General features: G+C 36.1%; 1 protein-coding gene across 1 annotated transcript; it reads right to left on the reverse strand.

The window, feature by feature from the left end:
- Positions 1-1,141: 1,141 nt before the first annotated feature.
- tshba (thyroid stimulating hormone subunit beta a) lies at positions 1,142-3,970 on the reverse strand. The gene is made up of 2 exons (XM_052129941.1): positions 3,803-3,970; positions 1,142-1,510 (listed from the first exon to the last, which is right to left on the reverse strand). Exons 1-2 carry the CDS (start codon positions 3,959-3,961, stop codon positions 1,217-1,219), a joined length of 453 nt encoding a protein of 150 aa, XP_051985901.1. The 5' UTR covers positions 3,962-3,970; the 3' UTR covers positions 1,142-1,216.
- Between the last annotated feature and the right edge of the window lie 8,380 nt (positions 3,971-12,350).

The following is a 12,350-nucleotide window of genomic DNA, read 5'->3' on the forward strand; positions in this document are numbered from 1 at the left end:
TTAATTTCTTTTTCTCCTTCTCCTACTGTCTTTCTGAACAACTGTATCCCATTGACTTGTGATGCTCTCAATTGATGGCAAACCTGATTCTGAGTTTTAATTCCTCGATATACTGTACATATTGGGGGCCCAGCTGTTTCCTCCACCAAATGTAAAGCAATTATTTTAATGAAAAACATATATGCAAAGTCAAATGGCAAGATTTCAGAATTAGTAAAAAAAAAAAAAGGCTCTAGTATTCACCCATTTTAGGTCCATACAATGCAAGAGAATGGTGGCCAGAACTTTGAAATTCCAAAAAGACCATAAAGGCAGCACAAATGTAATCCATACAACTCCAGTGGTTTAATTCATGTCTTCTAAAGCAATATAATTGGTGTGGTTGAGAGAATTCTTTTTTTTTTTTAGCCATAAATTCTCCCCCCTGCCTAGTAGGTGGAATATGCATGAAGAATGTGAATCACCAAAAACAAAAGAAAGTGAAAGTGTAAGTGGAGATTTATAGTTAAAAAGGACTTAAATATTGATTTGTTTCTCACCCACACCTGCCATATCACTTCTGAATATATGGATATATATTCCACTGGAGTCGTATGGATTACTTTTATGATGCCTTTGTGTGATTTTTGGATCTTCAAAGTTTTGATGACTATTCACTTGCATTAAATTGACCCACAGAGCTGAAATGTAAATAATGAGAGCATTTTAATTTATGGGTGAATTATCCCTTTAAACAAAGTCTCATCGTTTTTTCAACCAACTTCATGAGGTGCTTCCTGAGATGCTTTTTAAACAGCACCGAAGGTGTTCCCATGCATGCTGGGTACTTTTTGACTGTTTTTCTATTACTAACCAGTAAAAAGACAGCAAATGTTAGTTTTGTAACTAAATTAATAAACAAGAACAATTTATATTAGTCTACAAATCTAATGTCACTTTTTTAAGTACAAGCCTTTAGATCAAAATACTTTTAGGATCATGAGAAAAAAACACACATTGAAGCAAGTGTGTCCAAACTTTTGAGTTGTAGTTTAGTGTTCATCAAACATGACTGCATAGGAAACTAAAGTTAACTCGATAATTTTCCATCCATGAAGCAAGTGCCCAAGGTCAACTGCAGTGTAAACACTTTAAAACCAATGAACAAATAATTTATTGTGAGTGTGGATGATTTTAGTCAAAGAATAATACAAATCCACATAGATAATTACAACTGTCACTCGTACTGTTCCCAGTATGGCTGGATATAGTTGCTCTCTTCAGGGTCGGGATACAAAAGACGCACCGGTTTGGAGCATTTTATCCCAGCGTTGCTGGTTTTGAGTGCACATTCATCGCTGTGTGTGTTACAGGTGCTGCAGTGGCAGCTCAGGGCAACCGGGTAGGTGAAGTGAGGATCTGCGTATGGTGGGCAGCCAGGCAGAATGGCAGTTCGGTACTCCACCTCCTGATAGCTGCAGCCCCTCTGGACCAGGAAACGGGGACCAACCAACTCCTTCACATTACTGTCCTGTAAATAAATATTAGATGGCCAATTAAGCCACATTAATGTCACCAGATATTTTTAGGAGAACTTGAAATCATGCATGTACAAAATTCTGGCTTTTCTTCGTTGTACATCACAGGAGAGTACTTTGTTTCACCAGATGATGAACTGGGATATCCTACTTTATTTTTTTAAAAGGGATTGTTTCAACCTGATCTCATGACATGTCATAATTAGGGATGCAAATTAAAAGCATTGGCATATTGGTAATTTGCATGAAAACACAGGTATGACGAACAGATGGTTTATTTATAATTTATCAGTAACACGCAATGCACAATCGAGAAATAATAATAGCCTAAATGTTGAAGGGTTGGCATTCCTAAGAACATTTCATTTTTATTCTTTCTCCTTCTCATGTTAATGCAGAAACAACGCCGTTAATGGACACTACAGGTGTGAAAGCGGCACTTACCTATAAGATACTTGATGAGGGAAACCATTCAAAACATTTTGAAACCTTCTGAGATATCAGTATGATATCCATTAATGCTGCATGATTGATTAAATTAAGATTGTAATTGCAATATGGCTTTGTGCGATTGCTAAACTTTAAAAGGCTACATCTTAAACTGCAAAAACAGAAGTGCAAATATGTTTTAGAAGTACAAAATAACCTTTTTTCATATAAATCACAATGTTATCATAATTCGTTTTTTTGTATCTTTTTATCTTGTATTATCTTTCACTGTGGTGCTCTTTAAAATGCAAAATATCTGTGCATCGGCCTCTAGGTATTTGTTAAAATTTGCCCAAAAAATTCAGATCCCTTGTCGTAATAATGATAACAAGATGGCGAAATCATAAGAAATCATACAAGTTGGCTTGGAGAAAAACTTATTTTACACCCATAAAGAAAAATAAACAAACCAACAAATATTTTTATTACAATGTTATTACAAAGTTAAACCCCTAATCCAAACCCTAAACCTAACCAAAAAGTAGAACCACTTGAAACATTAGCATGGTTGTAATATAGGAACATGACTGTTGTGTACGAGGGAAGAACACAACAGGTTATTGACATACGTCAGACATTTGTAATGCATAAATAAATATGGACTAGAAACCAAATTTGTTTACAGATGTTTCATTTGTTAAATTAAAGTATTGGATAATAGGCAAGTTAAAATTTGAGTCCAGAATTGTATAGGTTTTATATTTTGTTTGTTGATTGGTTGGCTTCTGAGAGAATACAATTTGTATGTTTTCATACAAGTCGTGTGATATCATAAAATTTCGCCATCTCATACACATTATTATGAGCTGTCATAAGACAACGTACACTCACTAAGCACTTTATTAGACACAATATGGAACACGACTTGGTCTTCTGCTGTTGTAGTCCATCTGCCTCAAGGTTAGACGTGTTTTGCATTCTGAGATGCTATTCTGCTCACTACAATTGTACAGAGTGGTTATCTGTGTTACCGTAGCCTTTCTGTCAGCTCAAACCAGTCTGGCCATTCTCCGTTGACCTCTCTCATCATCAATGTGTCCGTCTGCAGAACTGCTGCTCACTTGATGTTTTTTGATTTTGGCACCATTCTGAGTAAACTCTAGAGACTGTTTTGCATTAACTGAAGCACCTGACCCGTATCTGCATATATATGCATTGTACTGCTGCTACACGATTGGCTGATTAGATAATCGCATGAATAAGTAAGTGTACAGGTGTTCCTAATAAAGTGCTCATTGAGTGTTTGTTGGGTTGTTCACCCAAAAATGACACATTTGATGCCATATGCTCATCCTCATGTTGTTTGAATCCTGTATGACATTGTTTCTTTAGTAGAACAGAAAAGTGGATGTTTCGCAGAATGTCAAATAATGAAAGCTTATAGTGACCAGGAGCTGTCAAGCTCCAAAAAAGGATAAAGTAGCAGCATATAAATACCACAAAAGTTGTCCAACTGACTCAGCCGCTATATTCCAAGTCTTCGGGAGCCATTCGATAGCTTTGTGTGAGGAACAGACTGAAATTGAGGTTGCTACTTACAAAAAATCTTAACTAGTCTCTGCCACAATTCTCAAATCGCATTCACTCTTCTGCTAAAACTTGGCACCATGCGCTACATGCCAATTACTGGTTTTAATGAATTACAATGAAATACAGCCTTTTGTGTTCCATGGAAGAAAGTCATACAGGTTTGAACAAAATGATCACAGAACTGGAAACTTCTCACCTTTCAATACAGCCCCCCACCGCACTCTCTTTATCTCACTCTGTCTCTCTTGCATAAGCTATCCACTTACCCTGGAGAAACAGAAGCCCATGCAGATGGTGGTGTTGACAGCCACACAGTAATTACACTCCTGCCTCTCAATGTAAAGTGTGTACTCAGTGGGGGCACACATAGGCATGGCTGCCTTCATCAAAAGTCCCAGCATGCCAACAACATACATAGGCGACATTATAGCTGGCAGTGTATCGGAATATCTGAGGGATGTAAAGACCCACAATTAATATGAAAACAAACAGGTTTTTTGCATTTTCTGAAGAAAATGTGTGTAGTGCTTGGACATGCAAAACTCGTCGCAACGATCTTGAAGTTGTCCTGATCATTTTTTACGAATTGGTTTCTAAGAACATTTGAGTATGTTCTGAGTGTTTCCTATGACGTTAGTTGGTGGTTGCTAGGGTGTGCTGTGTTGTTGCTTACAGGCGCAAGTCAAAATAGCCCACGGCTCACCGTAGAGTCACCCTTTTAATCATCTGCCAGTGAAAATAGTTCAATAGTTTGTTATGAGTTTTGTGCCACATTAAAATACAATGTAAATAGTAATAGTAATTTCAAAATGTAAAAAACATTGTTTACTCAACCTAAGCTTAAGTTTATACTAGTCTTACAATTTTAATTACCGTTTACTCTCTAAATCCAAAAAATTGGAATCATAACTCAAATATTTACATTCTTTAAACTTTAGCTTTGATTACTACAAGCTCAAACTTTTCAAGTACAAAATCGCGCCTGTGTGGAATAACCATAAGCCCCTGCTCTTGAATAATTTATGTATATTTGGTCAAAACAAGGGAACTTAAGTAAAAAATAAAGATTCTTTCTTATCACTATTGTTGTTGTATTGTTGTAGCTGGTTGATAATTGAGATATTTGTGAAGTCACCATGAGGGTAAATTAATGTTGCCTCTGGTGAACTTGAGCCAAATAAGTACATTAAGAACATTAAGCATGCAAACCAATTGCATTGAAAAATCCAAGTAAGATCAACTAATTAACTCTAACACAAATATGAACATAATTAGTATTATGAGCAGCTATTTGTTGCCTTAGCAAACATTACTAATTACAATCAATAAATAATAATAATAAAAAAAAAACAATTTTGAAGAATAACTGAGTAATCCAATCAAATTAAGCACACTTTTACTTCCATAAGAAATATGAAAGACTTTACAAAAATAAATGATGAAGGCCATGTACGCTCTAATAAAGAAAATTAAAATGAAGAACTCAAAAAATCTACTTATTTGCAAAGATATCTTTTGATGTGCCTTTTCTTCCATTGTAAAGCCTTTTGCCTGCCAATCATCACTATCTTACACTAAAGAAAAGAACAACTTACCTGAAGAATCTAGTCAAGCCTGTTTGCTTAGAAAGACTGCTCCTCTTATATAGACACTGACCCTGATCTCCACTGCTGCCTTTCACCAAATTATACAAAGGCTGTACGGTCATCATTCAGGGGCCATTAAATTAATAATAATATTCATATTGCATCTAAATTAGATGTTAAGTTCTATCCCTCCAGAAGAAAATGATATTGCAGAGTGGTTGCTTTTCATGTCTTTGGTTATGTTTAATTTAAGTATCAACTTAAATTCTAAATAAAAATAGACATAAATGATTCCATAGATGGAGTTCTGTAAGAGTAATTTGATTAGAAATGTTTGAGTTTTTAATGAAATCTCTGACTTTTGTTAGCACACTTTGGTCTTTTGGTGAATCTGAGCAAAGTTAGTGACAGTAAATTCTCAGTAAGAAACAAATGAAATATTAGCGAAATATTTAAAGAATATTCTGGGTTTACAGCAAGTTAAGATTAATCAACAGCATTTGTAGCATAATATTGATTACCACAAAATGTATTTCAGCCGTCTATCCTTTGCTGCAAAAAAAAAGAAGCATTGCAGGGAGGCACTTAAAATAGAAGTGAATGGGGCCAGCTTTTGGAGGGTATAAATGCAGAAATGTGAAGCTTATAATTTTATAAAAGCATTTACATTAATTCTTTTGTTAAAACTCATGTATTATTTGAGCTGTAAAGTTGTTTAAAGTTGTTTAACTTTCCACAGTAAAGGTTAATAAGCAATTTTATCACACTACAATCATGTTAACATGCATATTGTTTACATTTTGTGTTATATTTTTGAAATATTAAGTATTTTAATGTTTACATATTGGCCCCATTCCCATTTTGAGTTTCTCACTGTAGCCCAGATTTTTGCTTTTATTTGAATGAAAATTAGTTTTTTTTTTGTAAAATAGTTTATATTTTTTTGTGGTTATCAATATTATGCCAAAAATTGCTGTAGATTGAGCTTAACATGTATTGAACCCAGAATATTCCTTTAAGTGATTATCCACAGCTTTCCTGACCAACCATTGTGTGGCGCCATGATTATTCTTATTGCCTCTGGACTGTTTTCTGATCCCAGTCTTCATTATGACAATGTAAAAACAAGTGATCCAGATGGATTTCAGCCACCATTTTAAGTGTTGGTTGGGGTACAAATTAGTTCAGGCTCAACTTGTGCAGTTGTTGGCTGTCATAACAACTCGATGTAGCCTACTTAATGATTTTATCAAAAGTAACCTTCATAACCTTCATGTTATATAACCACTCCTTAAACTTGACTGGTGAGGCTCTGTCATTGTGAATGTAAAATATTGTGACTATGGAGCCACATGCTTTTTTGTATTTTTTATTAGACTAATACGCTAAACATCACATTAAGGCCTTTGCACACCAGAAATAACACGATAATGTGAAACAAATCGCCTACAAATGGCCCTTTCACACTAAAAGCGAGGCAAAGTATCGCCGTTAACTCATTCACGCCTTTAGAATAGGTGGTGCTCAGGGCTGGACTGGTAATCTGGCATAATGGGCATTTTCCCGATGTGCCAACGCACTTTGGGGCTGATCAAGGGCGTACTGGCTGCCGGGAGAACCGAACTGGCTGGTGGGTCGGCCGCGAAATGTGCCGAATGGGCCCAATAAGCTAAAATTAGCCGCCGTGTTATGCATAATGGACAAAAAAATGGCGCTGTGGTATGCAGTAAATGACAGGTACCTAAACCTCACCCTCACAAAAAGACCTTCTGCATTTTTACATTTTCAATAAAACATGGTTTAGTATGTTTTTTAAGTGATTTGAATTATGGAGACACTAGAAATATTACTAGAAATGTCACATTTATAGCATAATACCCTTATAATTACCAGTTTGTAACCTAAAAAAAGTCCTCGTAAACCACTTAAACCTGCCCACACACACACATGTACATATATATAAATATATATATATATATACAAAAGTCATAAGACAAAAGTTATTTTTGATCAAATCTAGACAAGCCCCATTTCCAGCAGGCATCAGTCAAACACCTTATCCTTGAGTAATCATGCTAAATTGCTAATATGGTACTAGAAAATCACTTGCCATTATATCAAACACAGCTGAAAGCTTTTTGGTTTGTTAAATGAAGCTTAACATTGTCTTAGTGTTTTTTTTTGAGTTGCCACATTATGCAATAGACTGGCATGTCTTAAGGTCAATATTAGGTCAAAAATGTTGAAAAAGAAACATCTTTCTCTAGATACTCATCAGTCAATCATTGTTTTGAGGAATGAAGGCTATACATAGGCTATACAAGATTTCATACAAAGGTGTACACTACAGTCCAGATGTACAACCAAACAAGAGGATAAGTACATCAGAGTCTCTGGTATGAGAAATAGACACCTCACATGTCCTCAGCTGACAGCTTCATTGAATTCTACCTGCTCAACACCAGTTTCATGAGAAGAACTTCCTTATGAGAAGAATTGCAAAGAAAAAGCCACTTTTGAAACGAAAAGGTTAGAGTGGGCAAAGAAACACAGACATTGGGCAACAGATAATTGGAAAAGAGTGTTATGGATCTTAAACCCATTGAGATTTCATGGGATCAGCTAGACTGTAAGGTGCATGAGAAGTGCCCGACAAGACAGCCACATCTATGGCATAGTGCTACAGGAAGTGTGGGGTGAAATGTCACCGGAGTATCTGGACAAACTGACAGCTAGAATGCCAGGATCGGCAAAGCTGTCATTGCTGCAGGTGGAGGATTTTTTTGATGAGAACTCTTTGAAGTAGTTTAAGAAGTTCAGATTTTTTTTTTCAAATTGTAATAGTAATTTTTCACGATATGAATGTCCTGACTATACATTGTGATCAGTTGAATGCCACTTTGGTGAATACAAGTACCAATTTATTTCCATAAGAGCAAAATCTGTACATTATTCCAGTGCCACTGTATACACACACACACACACACACACACACACACACACACACACACACACACACACACACACACACACACACACATGTTGTGTTTCCATGTTTTATGGGGACTTTCCATAGACATAATGGTTTTTATACTGTACAAACTTTATATTCTATCCCCTAAACCTAACCCTACCCCTAAACCTAACCCTCACAGAAAACTTTCTGCATTTTTACATTTTCAAAAAACATAATTTAGTATGATTTATAAGCTGTTTTCCTCATGGGGACAGACAAAATGTCCCCACAAGGTCAAAAATTTTGGGTTTTACTATCCTTATGGGGACATTTGGTCCCCACAAAGTGATAAATACACGCTCACACACACACACACACACACACACACACACACACACACACACACACATATATATATTAGGATTTCTTCCTAGAGTTATTTTAGCATTTAATGTCGGTGGTCAAAACAGCTTTCTCTGTTTTAGCACCACCAGTTGAACTGGTTTTGGTAACTGCAGCGGCTCATGATACGTGATTCAAATCAAAAATTTGAAGAAAAAAAACGACACAATAAAAAAAAACATTTTCTTTGTCATGGCATGAATATTCACTTCAGGTGTGAATGGCTGGAATCCATTGTTTATATTCTAAATGTTAATCCATCAGAAAATCAGACCTTTCCTGTGTGAATGTGATCTGTGCAGCTCCTGGTCCAAGCTCTTGTCATATCAAGACTTGACTAGTGCAATGCTCTGCTGGCTGGCCTCCCAGCTAGCTAGCACAATTAAGCCACTGCAGTTGGTCCAGAATGTGGTGGCGTGTCTTGTCTTCAACCAACCAAAGAGTGCCCCACGTCACCCCCCTCTTGACCTCATTTCACAGGCTACCTGTAGCTGCCTGCAACAAATTCAAGGCTTTTTTGTTAATAACAATTTTTATTGATTCCATTCATAAGACAAACAAACACAACAAAAAATATGGAATCAATTATATACATTGTACCACTCCCCCCAAACATTAGAGATCCTAGAAAACTTCCTAGAAATATTTTTAAAACAAAGTTGTGTTTAATAATTTATAGCCTAGTGTCTTCATGCAAAACATGTTTAATTAATCACACCAAATTGTTCTATATTAATTCGCACATGTTTGGCTTCATTCGTAACCTCCTTCTTGTCAGTTGTCTTCAAAAGCCAGCAACGACACGCAAAGACGCAAGTTTGTTGGATCAGTGTGTTGGTGTCTGTCGGTGTTTGTTGGGGAAGTGTGAACTGGCCTTTAGACTTCGGGAAACATTTGATGTGACAAAACATTTTACTATTTTATTTAGTTATATTTAGGAAGACATAATTTGGAAAATGTTAATAAAATATAATATTGCTACATATTGTTTTGTTTTCTTCCTAAGAAGGAAATAACTATATTTTGACAATAATAGAAGTATATATATATATTGTCAAATTTCAGCACTTTCAAAATCTGTGATTAATTGTGATTAACTAAAAAAAAAAATTGACTAATTGCAATTAAGATTTTAATTGACTAAAAGCACTAATATATATGAGCATATATGAACACAGTGCTGATTTAGGGCCATATAGCATGACTGTGCGTGTGATGTTGTTTACATACAACAGTTCAATGTTTGGAACAAATTTGGAAAAACTGAGTACGGTCATAAAAAATGCATTTGTGCATGGAACTACTTTCTTACATGACAGATCCTAATCGGCACGTTGCTATCAAATTATGTGTCCAAGCCTCTCAAAAACGTCACTTTAGAACTAGTATCATGGCTTGGGCTGATTCTAACAAGTTATTGGAGAAATAAGGATGTGTGTGTGTTTGTGTGTGTGTGTGTGTGAGAGAGAGAGAGAGATGGAGCGTGTGCGATCATCTGTTGCCACTTCCAAGCAGATATGCTGTAGTGTGTTAGTCAGCTTTCTGGAGAAAATCTCATCTTGGTGAAATTCATCCTATTTTCTCTGTGGAAAAACAGCAAATCTTTTTCTTTCTTCTGCTCTAACTTTTGTGTTATGAAACTGCAGATATTACTGGCTTTTGTTTGACGACTTGCTTGTGTTCCTCATTTTGTAAGTTGCTTTGGATAAAAGCGTCTGCTATATGACTAAATGTCAATTTAAATGTTATCAAAAATTCACGTTCGGTGTGCAAAGGCCTTTACTCGCTGAAAACACATGCTGAAAACACTGGAGACGGAGAAAAGAAAACAGGATTACACAAATTGTGTATCAAGCATTCAGGAAAAAGGTGGATACGGGTAAAATTCCTACTAGTTTGGCTCTGATCTTGGATCAATAGGTGCTTTTCCACCATCGGTCCAGTTTCTAGTAGCAGAACCATGCCATGCTGTACTTTAGGCCCAGTTACAATTACTTTGTCCACTGTTGTGCTGCGAAATCAGGATAACAATGGACTGGCTGTCCAAATAACCATAATTATACATTTACTACATCACTACAGGCATCCGACCACCAGGGTTCTCTGTCCTGTGTTAAGTTTAGCTACAGTGCTGAGAAATTCAGGCAAAGAATGGTTTAAACACTGCGTACCCAATTATTAGGCAAGTGAGTATTCTGATCTTATCATTACTTCCATGCACATTTTCTAACTCCAAACCATATAAACTTGAATACTTATTTGATTCAATCATTTTCAAATAGTATATATTTGTGTAATGAGGGAGGGTGTGGTGAAAGTGACTAACACTTTATATCAAGGTGTGCATAATTATTAGGCAGCTTCATTACCTCAGGTAAAATGGGCCAAAAAAGAGATTTAACTGACAAGGTCAAATATTGTAAAATGCCTTTCAGACGGATGCAACACTCTTGAAATAGCTAAACTATTGAGGCTTGACCACTGGAGAATCAAACGATTTGTTGCAAATAGTGGGGTGGGGTGCAAAAAACACATGGAGACGAAAAGGCACAAATTAACTGCAAAAGACTTGAGAAGAATTAAACGTGAAGCTACCAGGAACCCATTATCCTCCAATGCTACCTTATTCCAGAACTGCAACCCACCTGGAGTGTCCAGAAGTACAAGGTGCCAAGTGCTCAGAGACATGGCCAAGGTCAAGAAGGCTGAAACACGATCACAAGTTGAAGTGTCAAGCTTGGGCAAAGAAATACATGAATATATGAAGGTTTTATGGACAGATGAAATGAGAGTGGCTCTTCATGGACCAGATGGAATTGAGTTGAGTGAAATTATTTTTGTAATTTAGTTGTCTAATAATTGTGCAAACTTATATATTACCCTGAGAATGACAAAACTCACTTTTTCTTTGTTAAACATTCAGGTTTGAGGTTCAATAATATTTTGGATTGACTGAGAGCATTGTGTTTGTTCAACAGTAAAATGAATCCTGAGGAATACAGTTTGCCTAATAATTGGGCACACAGTGTAATTGTTATGAACTTGCTGAAGTGGAAATATTACTGGAACCATTACTCACTGTGCTCAGAACCATTCGTCCCGATGGTGCAGAAGTGCCAAATATCTGTACTATGTGATACTATTGGGATAAAGGCTTTGAACTGATACCTAACATACATTTTCTGGAATAAATAGTAATGTAGTTACTATTTATGCAGTTGTGAAAAATTGTGGATGTTTTAAAAAATAATAACGTGTATAATTTAACTTTAACTTAATACAAATATACATTCAATATTTGGTGTGACCACCAACGATGACTCTATGTTGAAATCTGGCCTCTAGGGGGGGCATAACATATGTTGCAGAACACCTTGTTCTATTTTATTCTATTTGCAAAAGGAATTTTAAGAATCTTAAATTGTTATTTTTTATTGGCACATTACATTTATGCATTTGGCAGACGCTTTACAGGGACAATCCCCCCAGAGCAACCTGGAGTTAAGTGCCTTGCTCAAGGACACAATGGTGGTGTCTGTGGGGATCGAACCAGCGACCTTCTGATTACCAGTTATGTGGTTTAGACACTGCACCACCACCACTCCATTAAAGCAGAAGACATAAAATAACCACCTACAGACAAATGTTTTTTGTGAAACATCTTAAGTGACTTTTGCATAGTGTTGTAGATAAATTAAGGTCTTCCTAATCAGTCAGCAGAAACTGATCGGAGAGGCTGAAATATTATGTATACAAATTATGTAGGATAATGCATGTACAGTAGATAAACAGACAGGATATGTTATCACATATAATGGCAATAGATGGGCTTCATTTAGTTGCACTTCATCCTTAATAACATAGCTAGTC

This window comes from Xyrauchen texanus, chromosome 7 (assembly GCF_025860055.1).
Source record: "Xyrauchen texanus isolate HMW12.3.18 chromosome 7, RBS_HiC_50CHRs, whole genome shotgun sequence".
Taxonomy (NCBI): domain Eukaryota; kingdom Metazoa; phylum Chordata; class Actinopteri; order Cypriniformes; family Catostomidae; genus Xyrauchen; species Xyrauchen texanus.